This window comes from Daktulosphaira vitifoliae, unplaced genomic scaffold (genome assembly GCF_025091365.1).
Source record: "Daktulosphaira vitifoliae isolate Bord-2020 unplaced genomic scaffold, ASM2509136v1 Scaffold_3, whole genome shotgun sequence".
In the NCBI taxonomy this organism is placed as follows: domain Eukaryota; kingdom Metazoa; phylum Arthropoda; class Insecta; order Hemiptera; family Phylloxeridae; genus Daktulosphaira; species Daktulosphaira vitifoliae.
In genome coordinates, this window is record NW_026099574.1 from 8,603,992 (window position 1) to 8,622,344 (window position 18,353).

The 18,353-nt window shown below is 38.7% G+C and overlaps 3 protein-coding genes and 1 pseudogene across 4 annotated transcripts in view; 3 read left to right on the forward strand and 1 right to left on the reverse strand.

Moving 5' to 3' along the window:
* LOC126902522 (uncharacterized) overlaps positions 1 to 18,353 on the reverse strand; it is a 116,803-nt gene that overhangs the window by 67,992 nt on the left and 30,458 nt on the right. The gene's annotated exons all lie outside the window — the stretch shown is intronic.
* LOC126902533 (uncharacterized) overlaps positions 1 to 18,353 on the forward strand; it is a 71,954-nt gene that overhangs the window by 47,377 nt on the left and 6,224 nt on the right. The gene's annotated exons all lie outside the window — the stretch shown is intronic.
* Positions 8,333 to 10,126, forward strand: LOC126902021 (uncharacterized). The gene is made up of 2 exons (XM_050679044.1): positions 8,333 to 8,428; positions 9,272 to 10,126. The coding sequence occupies exons 1-2, from the start codon at positions 8,333 to 8,335 to the stop codon at positions 10,124 to 10,126; spliced, it is 951 nt and encodes a 316-aa protein (XP_050535001.1).
* Positions 13,392 to 14,325, forward strand: LOC126902787 (uncharacterized; annotated as a pseudogene).

Sequence of the window (18,353 nt, forward strand, 5' to 3'; positions counted from 1 at the left end):
ATAATTGATAATAAACAATCCGTGACTGAGACAGCAATGTCATAAAAATCCAATTAGCTACCTGTATTTACAATCCCATGTGTATTATACATGTATATTAACTCAAAATTTTGAAACTTTAAATGTTTATATCTAATAAGCTAATAAAGTTATATTAAAAATCCAAATGCCATTTACTATTAAATTAAAAACTCAAACATTTTATTAAATTAAAAATATGTGTTACCATTTAAAAAAACAAAGTTGACCTCCCTCCAAGGCATAAGGGATGAACTTAAAAAGTATTACATAGTTAAAAATTCAAGAATAATGTGTAACTAAAGATAATAATAAAAAAAAATGTTTAAATTATTATTATTCGGAAAGTAATTGAGTGGGTTATGATAAAATAATCACCCTGTATACATGTAAAGCGACTTAAGTACATAAACGTATCATGCACGAGGTATAGCTGTGTTTTGTGGTCGGGCGGGGCGAGGGGCAACGTTGTACGCGAGGTATATGCGGTGGCTGTAGGAATATATATATACACATACATACATACATATATATAGTAAGGCGACATAAGTACGTAAACGTATCATGCACTATGTATAGCCTTGTTTTGTGGGCGAGGGGAATGTTATACCTAAGATATAATCGGCGGTAGGAATATATAAATATATATACGTAAGGCGCATTACACGCGGGCGGTACAGCTTTTAGTTTCACTGCCTGATTTCAATCATATACCCATCAATCGGCTCACTCGTTGGCATTTATTACGGCAACTCCACCAGTCATTTTGGAATAGGTAGACCCGTGAATATATAACGACACTACAGAGACGTTAAAAATGGACCATCAAGGAAGCCAACATCAAACTCAACGACTTGATTACTGTAGAAGCTCCAAACAGACCATTGACGGATTGACATATGGGATGTGTAGTCGCAGTACACCCCGGTTCCGACAACATCTTGCGTAAGAGTGACGGTAAACTCAAACAGCCCGTCATAAAAATTAATAAACTATTTGTTGACAATTGACATCTTTGCTTCTGTTATTTACCTTATGTCTTTTATGTTACCTATTTTTTTTTTACTACCGCAAATGGTCGAGTAAATTTGTATAACAATTTCAAACTTGTAAGTTGAACTAAAAGTTATGGCAATAAATTCATTTTTTTTTTTTTTATTATAAACTTTCACAAAAAAAGTAGGTTACTTTAGGTTAACATATTAAAAATCAAAATCGACAATAATTTGATAACAATTAATTATAAAAATTATATAATATATAATTATAAAATATATAATATGTTTGAATCTAAGATTTACTTATGTGTATACCCGCAGGGGAATCCGCAAGGATTACGGGCCTAACAACCCCGCGGACCCCGTTTCGCTGCGTTACAGTGTCGGCGTGATCGGGCTCTACGGGGCTACGAAACGTCGGCACGAGCGCAGTTTCCCTAGCTCGGGGAATCGGGCGCGTCCTCAGGTTGCGGATAGAGGAACGGCCTGTAGATATGCAGGTTAGCCGCGAAATAAGCAGTCCATTAATTTGGACTGACGAATAAGCGGTCGCGGACAGCGAGCCCCTCGTTCGCTTGTTAACCCTGCAGATATGCAGGGTAGCCGTGATATAAGCCACTCCTAGAGTGGACGAATAAGCGGTAGCGTTCGAGGAAAACGGGCAGGTGGGCCCGATAGCCTGGTAAGGCGACCACCTAGGTGAAGGTAACACCGAAAACAAATCCCCTGGCGGTAGGTAAAACGCAGGGAAGGACACCCGTAAAACCAATCATGGAAGGAAACCATTCAAATATAACGGTTACCGCGCCAGGAGAATCGGAGTCTCCAGGGCCGGCTGGGAAAGGTGTCGCTACAGGCCTAACCCGGTCGTCATCCAGCGACTGTACCAGAACCGTGGGACTGGTGAGGCAGGGTCCAGGGGGCGTTCGCGCCCAAGTAACTGTCGGAGGGTGTGCCAAGCAGGCACCCTCCAGTGACCTTCGGGTCACTGAGGTAACTGCTGGTGGCTTTGCTACCGTCAAGGAGATGGTGGACGAATGGGAAGGCGTGCGCGATCGCTTCCGCGATGACGTGCCGCTGACCCATTCGGAGTTCACTCGATGGAGCCGATTGCTGCTCGACATGAAGGCTGGAGAAGTGTCGCTGGAACCGTTTCCTTGTGGTCAATTCAGGACGGCCGAATTGTTCTGTAGTTCAGTGTCCACAATCCTGAAGCTTATGCAGAAGGATCTGGACGACGGGCGTTCCTTTGCCCCGGAAAGGGACAAGGAATACGACCCGTTAGAAGGTGTAGAAGACATCGAGCAGAGGGTGGAGATCATCGATGGATGTATTNCAGAGGGCGGAGATCATTGATAGATGCATTGCTGGTCGTCGAGGGGAAGCTGCGGCGGAACGTCTTATTGGCGTCGCCCGCCTGGTCGCCTCTGAGCTCTTATCCCGCTACAACGATAGCGGGATAATGAGGACCATGGGTCGCGGCCTTCAACAGGCCGCAGAGTACATGATGTACGCTGAGAAGCAGGAAGTCTCGTCATCTCCTGATGCTGCGGCATCGGCAGAAGAGGATGAGATGATGCGGACAGGCGACCGTGGTGGAAACGCTGAACCCTCCCCTGGGGAAGGTTCATCGACTCACCAGCGAGCGGACTCGCCCGCGCTGAGTCCACTACCCGAAAGTTCTCCCCCATTGCGCCATCCAGGCAAGAGGAGGGCGCCTCTGGGGGAAGAAGAGGACGACGAGGCCACGTTCGATGTCGGCCTCAACCACGTTGTCGCTCTCGCCAGAACCGCTGAGGTCGAGGGGAGTCTGATGAACGAGGTCCCGGGCACACACCTGGAGTACCTCGTTCAGCAGATCTCCCTCTCGTGTCAGGCCCTCAGCGAGCTGAGGAGTGCTGTGCGGCCGTGCCGCAAGAGGTGGCATGACCCGGCGGACGTGGCGACTGCCACGTCGTCTATGCTCGAAGGCATAGCCGCGCAAGTGGCTGTGCTTCGAGGGGTTATAGACAAACGCCGGGGTATGGGGGTGCACAAGGAGGTGCAAATGGCGACAAAGCACCTGGAGGAGATCCTGGATGAGGAGAAACGTAGAAGAGCGTCTCCTCCGTCCAGGATACACCAGGAAGCTGCACCTAAGATGGGAGCCGCACCGCTGGTGCCTAAAGTGACGACGGTGAAATCGTCCAAAGAAGTCGGGACGCAAACCGTCGAGGACCCACCGGCCGTCAAGCCGATGGGGACCACTAAGGAGATGACGAAGAAAAGAAAGAGGAAGACGAAACGACCTGCCGCCTTAGGCCCTGCCCCCGTATCGGACATTGCGCCTATTCTGACGCAGTCTGAACATGGGGTAGGGAGCCAGGCAAACGGTGAAGGGTCTGCAATAGGGGATGCGAGAGTTGATCTCTCTGAACCACTGTGGACCAAAGTTGTAGGAAGAAAGGCAGGGACCAAGAAGAAGGAGGATGCGGCGACCAAGCCCAAACCGCCGCCTGTAACGAGAGTTCCGAAAACGGTGAAACTGCGGACCAGAGTGCCTCGCACGGAAGCAGTTGTGATCGGCCCCCTAAGGGAAGGTCAAAAGTATGCCACGGTAATGGGCATAGCCATGGCTGCTGTCGACCTCCAGGCCCTGGGCATTGAAGTGTCCGGGACCCGGAGAACCCAGGCGGGGGCCGTCCTACTGGAGGTCCGGGGAACCGCGGAACAAGCGGACCTTTTGGCAGCCAAACTGAAGATGGCCCTACAGGAGATGGACGTGCGGGTTCACCGACCTTCGATGACCTGCACTGTCCTTCTCCTGGACGTGGAGGAGTGGCAGGAGGAGCGAGACGTGCACCGAGCACTTTGCACCGCCCTGAAGTCTCCTGACGGAGAAGTGCCGCCGCACGTGGGACCAATCACGGTCCACACGAACACCGGCGGAAAAGGGCGGTATGCAAGGTGTGAGGTGCCCCTCAGAGTTGCCCATCGCCTGACATCGATTAACCGAGTACGGTTAGGTTGGACATCCTGTAGGCTGAGGATTCTTGATAAAGGTCCTCAGTGCTACAGGTGTCTGGAACGTGGGCACATCGCCCATGCTTGCAAAGGGCCAGACAGGTCGAAGGCCTGTTTCAGGTGCAGGAAGGAGGGGCATCAATCAAAAGACTGCCCCAGCCAAAAAGTAGGTTGGAATCAAAATCCGACCGTCAGTTGTGATGATAGCCCACCCCCACCTCCACGTGGTCAAACCCGGGCAACGGACCCTCTAGTGGGGTCCGGCTAACGGGGGGGGCTACGCCGTGCTGGGATTTCTCAGCGCGGTGATGTGAAGACGAAGGCGACGTAGGCCGCCCCGAAGCAATGCCTAACGGCAGTTNGGAGACAAGGGAACCGATGACTTGAAAAAGTCAAAGGGAACCGAAGCTCAAAATCCTGAGGACAAGAGTCAAGAACCTCCATGTAAGAAAACTCATTGGGTACCGACCTACAGGGACGTGGTAACCGATGATAAAAAAGTGGCTCTGGTCCTCGCAGGCTACCCCACTAACAAGTTGACCACAGAGCAGGGGCTACTCATTGAGTCTTGTGTTGGAGACTTGATACTGTCGGGTACTGATAGAACCGACGTACCAAAGTTTGAAGACACCAGACTCACTGATGGCCCGTTGCGCTGCGTTACAGTGTTGGCGTGATCGGGCTCTACGGGGCTACGAAACGTCGGCACGAGCGCAGTCTCCCTAGCTCGGGGAATCGGGCGCGTCCTCAGGTTGCGGATAGAGGAACGGCCTGGAGATATGCAGGTTAGCCGCGAAATAAGCAGTCCATTAACTTGGACTGACAAATAAGCGGTCGCGGACAATGAGCCGCCCAGACGCTCGTTAACCCTGTAGATATNGAGATATGCAGGTTAGCCGCGTAATAAGCAGTCCATTAACTTGGACTGACAAATAAGCGGTCGCGGACAATGAGCCGCCCAGACGCTCGTTAACCCTGTAGATATACAGGGTACCCGTGAAATAAGCCATTATGGACGAATAAGTGATAGCGTTTGGGTGAGAATGGAGATATATGGCAATGCAACCAGTGTAGTTAACCACTCACTAGCCGGAGGGACTGGCTATGAGGGCAGCCCCCTCAGAAAATTATTTTATATGAATAATGGCAAATACGAAGAAAAAGGTTACTGCATCAGGGGATTCGGATGCCCCAGTGCCGGCGGTTGGTGGGGGGTGTACCCACCAGGTGTCGTTATCAAACGAATACACAGTAAATGCAGGAGTGTTGAGGCAGGCTCCTGCAGCCAACCACGGGGTTGGTACTGCGACTGCAGGGAGTGGTGGTGACCAAGCCACTCCCACCGGTGAAATAGCCGGGAGGATATTGGCAACGGATTGCACGGATTATACGGACTTGACGACGGCCATCTCCCTGGATGCGTCTCCAAAACCCTCCATATTGGAGAGATTTCGGAGCGCGTCTAGGGGCGGTTCGCCGAGGGTAGGACCTTCTGGTTCAACCATTGGGGGAGTCAGTGAAGTCGTGGCGGCTGAGTTGGGGGAGGACGATTCCTTGCGTCCCAAACGCAAGGAGATCTCCCCAACGGTCAGCCCACCCACCATCATTTTGGAGGACACCCCGCCCGGCGCGGTTGTGCCCATGCCGGCGACTCCTCTGCCGGTCTTGGCCAAGAAGCCTAAGTTGGTGCCCCTGACTGCAGTTGATCTCTTCAACGCTGACGGGACACCAAAGAGGGTGATCGGTCGGGCCGACGAGGTGTTGTCGGCTGGGCTAGACCTCACCAGGGAGCAGGCGGACCAGCTCTCCGACGTGCTGGAGGTCTATAGCCCTCACAGGCGAGTGGTGAAGATGGCTACGGCCCTTATTGAAACCATAAGGGCCTTGGCTGATTTTCACCTCACCAGCTCGCCTGGGAGGAGATCGCCTGCACTAATGTCGGAGAGCCCCAAGTGCCTCCAGGACTGTGCGTCCCAGACAGAGTACTGGTGGGACACTTGTGGCCCACCATCTAGGCCCGTCGGGGACGCAGCGTCCCACCTAGATGGCGGTGAGGTAGCAATGGGTGCACTTCCGCTTGCCGTCGCCGCCGCCAAGAAGCGGAGGAAGAAGAAGAAGGGGAAGAGTAAAGACGCTGCGTGTCTTACTGCGGACATCGCAGCGCCCTTGCCACTCAGCGGCGCAGCTCCCCTTCTTTCTCCAAGCGCACCTGCCGCCGCTCCAACCCCTCCTCCAGGCACCTTGTGGTCAGAGGTGGTAAAGCGGAAGGGGGCAAAGAGGGTGGAGAGAACGACAGCGGATCCCAAGGCGGAGGTCCTTGTTGGGCCCATGCCAAAACCACCGCCACCGTCGCGTGGCCCGACTGCCGCCCAGCTCCGGGCCAAAGTCCCGAGAACGGAGGTGCACAGTGGGACCAAACGCTGATTTAGCCGGCCAAAAGTACCAGTTTTAAATCAACTAATAAAAATTTTTTTTTTAGCAAATTTTTTTTATTATATCCTTATAAGGTCATGTACAAAAATTCAAGGCCAAAAATTGATATAGTAATGGTTGGGTGCTATTTAAATATCATAACACTGTATTTTTTTGTTTTTTTTCTAGGATTTTTATTATTTCTTCAATCATTTTTTCCTGCTTAATTAAAAACCTTAATTTTTTTTTTTTTAATTTAAAATGTTTAAAAAGTCATCGGCTTTCAAATTTACTAAGAAAAAATTTTTATTTCTTTTTTTTTTTAATTTTAATAATTTTTTACACACAAAAAAATGCAAATACTTATTTTACATTGTTTTTTAAAGAGTTTAACTCAAAATTACGCAATATTACGATTACACCAATACATGCATGTTGTAGAAGAACTCTTAAGCTACAATTACAAAAAAAAAAATTTTGCGTCAGATTGCATTTGAGCCCTGCACATAGAATTTCCCTATAATAAACGTGTATTTTTGTAAAAATTGTAATTTTAATAATTTCATTGGTTTTATCAGTTCGATCAACTTTATCAGCTTAAAAGTTGTAAAAATTAGATGTAATTAAAACTAATGATTCGTTAAAATTAAGTTTAAATAAAGTTTTTAATAATATACATCAAATAAAATAAATATACAATTATACAATTTTACCGTGCCACTAAATATTGTTTTATTTTAGAAATACTATTATATTATTGTTAATATAGTTTATTATTGTTAACACTTACCACATACTACTTGATTATCCATTATTTAAAAATAATAGAATAATTTTTACAACTTTTAAATTAAAACAAAACTGCAATTAATTCACTTTGAAACTTATAAAAAATATGTGCAAATTATTATGACGTAACGCGCCGTTTGTAACATGTAACACAATCTGATTAAACAGAAAAATGTTTTGGTAACTTTATTTAAACTTAATTTTAACGAATCATTAGTTTTAATTACATCTAATTTTTACAACTTTTAAGCTGATAAAGTTGATCGAACTGATAAAACCAATGAAATTATTAAAATTACAATTTTTACAAAAATACACGTTTATTATAGGGAAATTCTATGTGNATTGAACGTGCGGCCCAGCGGGCTCAGAAGGTCATGGACCGACTGGCGGGACTGATGCCGAATATCGGGGGACCGAGAGAACATCTGTTAGTCAGCGTCCTTCACTCGGTCCTACTTTACGGGTCCCCTGTCTAAGCGGGTATACTGGAGTACTCGCCCAAGAACGTAGAAGCGTTGAACCGGGTCCAGAGAATGGCCGCTCTCTGGACGGTGTGCGCATACCGCACCGTATCCGGAGTGGCGGCCAGGATCCTGGCTTCTCTGCCGCCCACGGACCTGTTGGCGGTAGTTCCAGGGCGGTCCACAATATGCCGGTTTGTGGAAAAAAAAAAAAAAAAAGGCTGAGGATTCTTAACAAGGGTTCTCAGTGCTACAAGTGTCTGGAACGTGGGCATATTGCCCACGCGTGTAAGGGACCGGACCGGTCAATGGCTTGCTTTAGGTGCAAGAAGGAGGGGCACCTTTCAAAAGATTGCCATGATAGCAGCAAAAAAATAGAAGGTCGGGTTTTAAATCCGACCAGCAAGAAGAAAGACGGCCTACCCCCACCTCCACATGGTCCAACCCGGGCAACGGACCCTCTAGTAGGGTCCGGCTAACGGTGGAGGCTACGCCGTGCTGGGATTCGACTCTGGTGTAAACTTGGGCCGTATCTCAGCGCGGTGGTAAGAAGACGAAGGGGACGTGGGTCGCCCCGAAGCAACGCCTCACGGCAGTTCCGGGGCGGTCCACATCATGTCAAAAGGGAGAAAAAAAAAAGACTCATTGATGGAGCACTTGTGCTCCATCAATGGACAACCATGTCAACCTGATAAAACCTTGGGATGTTGTAGAGCTCCATTTGGAAGCCTACAACCCGATCAAGTATAAACGGATGGTCACTCATATACCAGGGCTGCCAAAAGAGTCCAAGAAGATCTTGGAAATTTTGGCAAAACAAAACCCAGGTTTGAACACGGCGATCTGGANACTAAACCCAGGTCTGAACACGGCGATCTGGAAAGTCCACCATGAGACAGAGGTTGGCCCGAAAGGACAAACTTTGTTCCTAAGTGTGGACGAAAAGAGCATGGTCAAACTGGAAGAACTGAAGCGCAGTCCATATTTTGGAATGGGCAGAGTTTGCTTTACAGATTATGTTGCCAAGCAGTCACCAGCCCGGAAGGATGTGAGAAAATCCATTCCTCAAAAATCTGGGAAGAGGAATCACCAGTGGCACTCGGAAAAGAAGGTAAGGCACAGGTAAGGAACAAACGGACACACTTCACTCCTGCCTCGAAAGAGAAGGGAGGAAGTGTGTTACGTAAGGGAAAAGGACCATGGAAACCGCCACCCTCAATAACGGCCACAGCTGAGGGGAACCTCTCCAAAAGGAAATGTGGAGAGCGAACCTAAGGTACGGTCACCACCTGGTGATGGTGGGGGGACACCATCCATAGGNGTGAAGGTGGGGGGACACCATCCATAGGGGGGGGGCTGTGTGACACAGGGACTGTTTCAGACACCTGTATCACACCCAGTACAGCGTGCTTTCTCAGGCGTCAACATCAGTTTTTCTGAATGGCTGACAATAGAATTCAATTTACGCAAATAAACCTGCATCACAGTAAAGGGGCCAGCAGTGTATTACTAAGGACCCTAACTGAGAGGCATACAATACCCTTACAAATAGCACTTATTCAGGAATCATGAATAAATGGTGACCAGATTAAGGGGCTAAATCTAAGGGATTTTAAACTGTTACATAAACAAGCATATAAACCAAGAACTTACATTTTGGTTAATAATAAAGTTAAAGCTAGCCTGATACTTAATCTATCAAGTGCAGACTTGACTATTATTAGAGTAACACTATATGATGGTAAAAATATTATAGTAGCTTCAGGATACCTACCATATGAGGTCACAGACCCAGGTAGGGACCTAACTATGCTCTTTAATTATTGCAAAAATGAAAAATTAGAACTAATCCTAGTTATGGATGCTAATGCACACCACACTATTTGGGGGAGCAGTAACATCAACCAAAGAGAAGAGGTTATAATGGATCTATTGCTGACTACAGACCTAAGTATACTGAACAGAGGTAGTGAACCTACTTTTGTTATCAGGATCAGGCAAGAAGTCATTGATCTGACAGTTTGTTCAAAAGGGTTACTTCAAAAGATAAAAGGGTGGAAAGTGTCCTCCGAACCTTCTCTTTGTGATCATAGGCACTTACGTTTCACTTTCGAAATTAACAAAGTTGAGACGGAGTACTATAGGAACCCGAAAAGAACAAACTGGGATAACTACAGGGCAGATCTCTCTCGTGACCTGAATATTCTACAGTTTAGATTGGGGTCGAGACAGAGTACTGAAAGGGCTGTAAATATGCTACAGGACTCCATTGTCTCGGCCTACAAAGAAAACTGTCCTTTCATAGAAAGGAAAGGTACAGGGCAGTGCGTAGCTTGGTGGAATGCTAACCTGTCCAAATTAAGAAAGAGTTCACGTAAGCTCTTAAATAAAGCAATGAAATCAGGTTTGGAACAACACTGTGAATCCTATAAAGACGCCTAAAGGAACTACAAATCTGCATTGAAAAAGTCTAAAAGAGAAAGCTGGAAGAAGTTCTGTGGGGATATACAACAACTCCCTATAGCAACTAGACTTCTGCGATCACTAAGGAATGGACCAAACAAAACTGTCGAGGCAATACTACTGCNACCAAACAAAATTGTCGAGGCAATACTATTGCCAGACGGAATGTTCACCAATAACGATAATGAAACATTATCAAATTTGATGAACACACATTTTCCTGACTCTGCAATTAAGAACAGAGAACAGGAACATGATGCACAGGACAAACGTGTGACCTGTGCTGATTGGAGACTAACCAGGAAAGTGATAACCCCAAGTGGAATAAGATGGGCAATAAAAGCCTTTGGCAGTTTTAAAGCTGCAGGCTGTGACGAANTGCTGTGACGAAATATTCCCTGCACTTCTGCAAGAAGGGTTAGAGATAATCGTCCCCCATCTCTGCAAAATATTTAGGGCATGCCTTGCCTATTGTTATCAACCAGAAAGCTGGCGTAAGGTTAGGGTGGTGTTTATACCCAAACCTAACCGCACTAACTATTATGAAGCAAAATCCTACAGACCAATAAGTCTTACTTCTTTTCTTCTTAAGACTATGGAGAAACTTATTGATAGGTACATCAAGGAGGGGCCTCTTAAGGAGAACCCTTTACATGAAAACCAACATGCGTATCAAACGGGGAAATCTACTGATACAGCTCTACACTGCTTAACTACTAAGATAGGGAAAGCTGTAGAGAATAAAATGTATGCAGTAGGTATATTCCTGGACATCGAAGGGGCTTTTGACAATACTCCCTTCGATGCTATGTGTGAATTTGCACGACAGCATGGAATAGAACCACTTATTATTAAGTGGATGGAATCCATGCTTAAGGAACGCTCCATTTTGGGACAGCTCAATGAGACCAAAGTAATCAAGAGTGTCAAACAGGAATGCCCACAAGGCGGGGTTCTATCCCCCTTGCTATGGTGTCTAGTATTGGACTCGCTTATTAGAGAGTTAAACAAATATTGTTATACACAAGCCTATGCGGATGACTTGGTTATAGCAGTGGTGGGTAAATTCCAAGACACTATTATAGACTTAGCACAACAGAGACTTAACACTATACAGATATGGTGTAGGAAGTATCTATCTGTTAATCCAAATAAAGCAGAGGTTGTTATGTTCACTAGAAAGAGGATAGGACTAGACAGTCTTGACACTCTTACTCTAAATGGACAAGAAATTAGCTTAAGATCGGAAGTAAAATACTTAGGTATTATCTTGGATAGTAAGCTAAAATGGAAATCACATGTTGAGTCAAGAATCAAAAAAGCAATGACCACATTGTGGACTTGCAGCAGAGCCTTGGGAAAGACATGGGGTCTTAANATGATCCTATCTAATACTACAAATATTGAAGTATACAGTTTTATGATAAATTGATGGTTATTGTGTTTGTATTATTTTCATTTCGATGCTATCTATACTCAGGTAAGTCTAGTATAATGAATGATATGGGGATCATTATGAAAGATGAGATAAAAAGTAAAGTATTAGAAGTAGCTAGGAAAACTGACAGAATTATAGTCGCAAAATTGATTTTCGGGAAAAAATTGCAGAATGTAATAGGTGCCCATGCACTATAAGTAGGCTGTAATGAAATAGATAAGGAAGTGTTTTGGATAGAGATAGTTGAGGTGATTCAAGGAGTGGAATATAGAAAAACAGAAGGAACACGGGAGAAAAATCCAGGATCTGGTAGTGGAAATTAAAAGGAGATTATGGAAAAGAGAGAATTGCATGAAAGTCGAGGGAGACATAAATTATGTGTGGAATAGATTTGCTGGTCGTGTAAAGAATACTGCAAAGGAAATTGTTGGTAAGAGTAGGAGTAGAATGCTAGACAACAAGGAAACCTGGTGGGGGATGAGAACAATTAACAAATCATAGAAAGTAAGAAAAATCAATTCAAAGTATGGCAGAAGAGCGAAAGGAGATAAGATTGAATGGAGTTTAAACGCTTGTGTAAAGAAGTCAAGTGTCCAGTAAGTAAGGAGTAGTTTAAGAGGTTTGATAGGTTAGAAACAAAGAAAGTCCAGAAAGAAGTCTATATTTGTTTAATTATATCTATATTATGTATTATCCTAATAAATAGATCAACTCAAAATCTAAATAGCATTATTATAACACTATAATGTTATATAATGTAAGTAGGGTAAAATGGAGATTGCATTAGGTTATTTACGTTAGATATAATCCCCCCGTACACTTCCTCCACCGATTGGAAGGTGAGTGGATGAGGCGGAGGGAACCAGCTCTCTCCATTTTACCCTACTTATGTATATAGAGTAATATTACAATATTGGAAGCATCGCCTTTAATTACATATAATTTAGAATGTTTCTATTTAATACTACAAATATTGAAGTGTATAGTTTTATAATAAATTGATGAGTATTTTGTTTGTAATATTTTCATTTAGATGCTATCTATATCATCACGATATCCGTTCATTGTTTTAAATATGTCAAATAAAAAACATGATGTTAAAATAATAATACTTTAAATCTTCATTCTTTAAAATAACATTTTTATTATAACTTATTAAGATTTTAAATTATATTCAACTCAATCATATTAAATAATTACATTTTTTTTTATTAAAATTATTGTGTTTTACGTTAATGAATCCTCATAAAACTTTATTTAAAAACTCACCAATACATCAAACTGACAATATTATTAAATTAAAATTTCTCAATTCATTAAAGCTAATTAGTTTTCTTTATTTATTATGTGGATTTAGAAACCTGTCATACTGTGTATGGTCATCTAAATTTTTAATTTTGAAAGGTTCATCAAGAGTAAACATTCTTGATGAATTTTTTCGAACAGGAATCTACTTTTTACTATCATTTATTTTTCTTCAAAGACCACCATTTTATTATTTTTACTATGAATTAATTCTTTTTGGGTAACCTTTTTGGTTGTTCGGTATAGTGAAAAAATAACAACAAAGTAAGTAAATTATTTTAACATTAACATAAAAACTTTATTGTTATATTTCAAAATATTTGCAGGTTCATTAAAAATATACTCAGCTATGATTTTAAATATTCTGCCCTTCCACCACTTATTGAAATGCCTGCATTTAATTATAAATTTTGTATTTCAAATTTAATATTATTCTTCATTTTTAAAATATCAATTCTCACTATACTAACATTTGCGGTCTCTAGTAAAAGATTCAGCATCATGGAATTCATAACAAATTTCGTATTTGGCATACCAAGGTTAAGTGATTTTGTTATAGTTTTTAGTGCATGTTTCTTCTTAAGGCAAATAGGACATATATTTTCCATTTTAAACAAATTTTGGAAACGATTACCAGGGGAACTTATTAGAGCACCAGGCCATTGGTCTAAGAATGAAATTGCTATGCTAATAGAGAGTTGCAGACTACTTCATGCTAATCTCAGTGATATTCTCAAAACATTTAGTTATGCATATGGTCCTATATTAGTGTTCTTCTTTTTATTCGTACTTATAGACATGGCGTATAGTATGTTTGTTATATTATATTTGAATTATACAATTCTAGCAATTTATTTATTAACACAAGATAGTCTATTCATCATTGTACTTCTGAAACAAGCAACATGGACTTTTAATCGGGTAATTTTAGTCAATCATACATTAGTAAGATAGTAACTATTGAGAAGCCTTTAATTAATTCATTTTAACTTAAATTAATTAGTACAAAATAATAGAAATTAATTACAATTTATTAATCAAGTACCTTTATATTTCAATTTTCCTAATAAATAAATAAAATAAAGCATCGTACATTTAGAAAAGAAAGATTATTTCACTTTTGCGATTGTGTTAAATTGCCGATTTACCGGAAGAAATAAGGTTACAGGTGAATATTAAAAATAGTAACATGACTATAGCACAACTTGCCCTATTCAAAATTATATTTTATAAAATACATTGAATATGAATTTTATGGGTATTAAGTTAAGTTATGTTGCGGTTGGTATTTTACCGCACTCGCGTGGGGTTATAATACTAGGGAACAAAACACAACACTTTTTGGTTCAAAATAAACATTGTATGATTTATTTGGTGTTTTGAACAAAACTTTATATTGATTTATATAACTTTATATCAGAAACAAACACAGTAAGCAATATTGACAGAAAATATATACATGTATGTATGCGAAAGGCACAATGTCGTAACGGCGTGTTCGGTGCTGTGTAGCTGACGGCAAGCGTTACGACCAAAAAGGTGTCACGGAGATGACTTAACGTATATTTGCGGCGGGTCGTAGATGGACGTGCGGCACTTGCTGGACTTTGTACCGTGGCGTATCGCACACGGTGTTAGTCAGTCAAACTACCATATGCACGTAGTAGGGCGACGGCTGATAAAGGTGTCACGGGTCGCTGGGCTCCGTGTATAGAGAACGCCGCGGGACCGTGTCAAATATTTCATAAAATTAGTACTTTTATAGATATCATTCTTAGTATGTAATATTTTATTTATTTTTACATTCATTTAAATTTCGTTTTAAGTAATTTTATAATCTATAGTTGCAGTTTTTTATGAAAATAATGATTTGAAAGCAAGTGGTACATTTAAATACAATTTAAAACTAATTTTATCGGTAAGGTTTTACTATAAATCCTCCATAAAGTATTATATAAATTATTAATATTATTACAGTTATTACAGTTTTAAATTCATGAAAGTGTAAAGTAAAACCAATTAACTAACATATTTATGTTAATTAGTTTTTTTATTAAGATAATAATAAATAAACATAAAATTATCCAATAGAGATGAGGAAATTTATATAATTTTTNTAAACATAAAATTATCCAATAGAGATGAGGAAATTTATATAATTTTTATTATTATTAATTGTTATGGTTGATTAATTAATTGGTTATTGTTAACATATTAATTTATTTATTCTACACTTAAAAAATTATAAATAAATGATTTATATACATTAGGTTACTTCATTTTTTACAATAATTTTTTCTTCGTTCTCAACTCATAATATCGTTGGAAATGTCAAAAAAGTTAACTAAAGGTTAAAGCTTATAATTTTAACATTAAGTACTTTCTCAGTGTAGGTAATGATTTTCCATTTAAAAAACATTTAAACTTGGGTTATTATTTTTTGCTATAATATTGCGTAAAGTATACATTTTTTTAGTCTTAGACACTCCTACCTGCAACTAATACGATGAGTTAATAAAAGATACTATAGAGAACCGAAATTTTGCATAAAATTTTCGTTTTTTTCGGCATTATTTCATAAATGATTAGATTTATCGAAAAAATCTGAAAGAATAAATTGGTTTTTATAACATCACTGTCACAGTCATGGAGTTTTATAATACTAATAATGAAGTGATCTAATTTAAGTACTTTTCCATCCAAAATCTTAAACTTTTATAGTTATAAAATTTTGATTTTCACAAAGAAGACTTAGATATAAGTATTTTTAGTTCCAATGAGTGCAACAATTTTTTATAATATAGAATTTAAAAGAATTTCGCTTAATTTAATTTAAAAAATTACATAAGATATTTACAAATTTATAAGCCAAAGTCCTACTTCTTAATCTTGACATATTAAAGGAAAACAAATATTTATTTATCAATACAAGAATATGTCTTCCGTAATTAGTTTGAATTTTTGTTACTTTAGTGTCATAATACACTCGACACTATCACAATATGATATAACAGAGGACTGCTCTGTTTGTGTCCACAATAATGGTCGTTTATTTAAAAATTATTAACACTTTTATTTATAAATTATATTCATAAGCTTAGAATAACATGTTTGTTTTTTTCTTTGAGAAAATTCACAAATTATACTTACAGCTTTTTTTAACTAACTATAATAATATTATATGAAGTGTCAAAATGATTTGTGTATTATTCGCATGTATTTATGTATTTAATGTATTAATTTATATATTTTATGATAACTTGTCAATAAAATAGCAACATTGAGAGAATGACGCAATGATAATTGTGCGGGGATAAAAAAAAATACTATAAAAGGGCTGAGTGCTGAAGGCTTGAGGAGAGTCTGTCTCTAAATATTCATTGAGCTTGTCGAATCGTGCTTTCGACAACGATACGTCAAGTGCGTAATCATCATTGTGAAATTCTTAATTACTAGGAAATTATTACTATTACTTCTATTTAAGTTATCTATTACCATAAAAATGCAAAAAAATATTGAGCATTTCTGATAAATTTACAATAAATAGTAATTATAAAACTTTCTGACTGCATATTGATCTTAACGATACAATTTTTTTAATTGTCATAAAATTTTCTATTTAATTATGTCAATGTCAAACTTACCAATTGAGCTAAAAGTTATGGTAAAATAAATTTTTTTTTTTTATTATAAACATTTACAACAATCAACTTTAAACGATTAACAAAATAGGTTAAATATGTCATTTTCCTTATTTTTAACTTATTAATAATCAAATTAATATTAAATATTATATCAAATCAGTATTAATTTAAAACAATTTTTTTTGTTCTTAATTATTTTTTTTTATATGTAAAAACTATTTTTTAATAATATTAAAACTTAGAAGTTATAGAAAAAGTCTAATTGCACATTTTAAAACATCGCGAAAAGTTGATTTAGAATAGTATATTTTTGTTTCTGATGGAAGTTCCTTGTAGTCCAGTGTATAAAACTTATAACTTTGTTAATTGTTATAACTTTATCAAAAATGACCAAATCAGTATATTTTTTTTTATTTAGATGCATGTCTTTATCTATCATTTGGTTTTTTTTATAAATCTAACCCTTTACCTGCCCACAAGAGGGATTCAAAATATTAACTTTTTTTTTTTTAGTTAAAGTAAATCATTAAAATTAATTCAGTTCTGGATATTTCAATTGTAGAATCTTTTCAAACAACAAAAGTTACTAGGAAATTATTACTATTACTTCTATTTAAGTTATCTATTACCATAAAAATGCAAAAAAATATTGAGCATTTCTGATAAATTTACAATAAATAGTAATTATAAAATTTCCTGACTGCATATTAATCTTAACAATACAATTTTTTTAATTGACATAGAATTTTCTATTTAATGAAGTCAATTTTAAACTTGCAATTAAGCTAAAAGTTATGGTAAAATAAATTATTTTTTTTTATTATAAACTTTCACAAAAATCAACTTTAAACGATTAAAAAAATAGGTTAAATATGTCAATTTTTTTATTTTTAACATATTAAGAATCAAAATCAGTATTCATTCAAAATAATTTTTTTTTGTTCTTAATTATTTTTTTTTATATGCAAATAATATTTTTTAATAATATTAAAACTTAGAAGTGATAGAAAAAGTCTAATTGCACATTTGAAAACATCGCGAAAAGTCGATTTAGAATAGTATGGTTTGGTTTCTGATGAAAGTTCCATGTAGTCCAGTGTATAAAACTTATAACTTTGTTAACTGTTAAACTTTATCAAAAATGACGAAATCAGTATAATTTTGGAGAAAAGCGCGTATTCTTACACAGTATTCTTCAGACTGTGTTATTAAATTAAAAAAATTCTTCAGAAAAAATATTATAATGTTGTTCTTGTGTTTCTGTTTTTCTAGATTTATTTTTGTCCAACTTTATCCATTTCTCATACAATTTTTTTATATAGATGCATGTCTTTATCTATCATTTGGTTTTTTTTTTATAAATCTAACCCTTTACCTGCGCACAAGAGGGATTCAAAATAATAACTTTTTTTTTTTTAGTTAAAGTAAATCATTAAAATTAATTCAGTTCTGGATATTATGAATCTTTTCAAACACCAAAAGTTACTAATTACTTAGAAATGATTACTATGATTTCTATTTAAGTGTTCTATTACGATAAAAATGCAAAAAATAATGAGTTTTTCTGATAAATTTACAATAAATAGTAATTATAAAACATTCTAACTGCATATTAATCTTAACGATACAATTTTTTTAATTCTCATAAAATTTTCTATTTAATGTTGACAATTTCAAACTTGCCAATTAAGCTTAAAGTTATGGTAAAATAAATTATTTTTTGTTTTTATAAACATTTACTGTTTGTTACTATAAAAAAATGCACTGGACTACAAGGAACTTTCATCAGAAGCAAAAATATACTTTTCTAAATTAACTT

Bases quoted from the DNA above. Each gene is read 5' to 3' on its own strand.
- LOC126902021 (XM_050679044.1), top strand. From the start codon at position 8,333: ATGGAGCACTTGTGCTCCATCAATGGACAACCATGTCAACCTGATAAA. The intron at 8,429-9,271 runs GTATAAACGGAT...AATGGTGACCAG, and splicing joins GAAGCCTACAACCCGATCAA to ATTAAGGGGCTAAATCTAAG.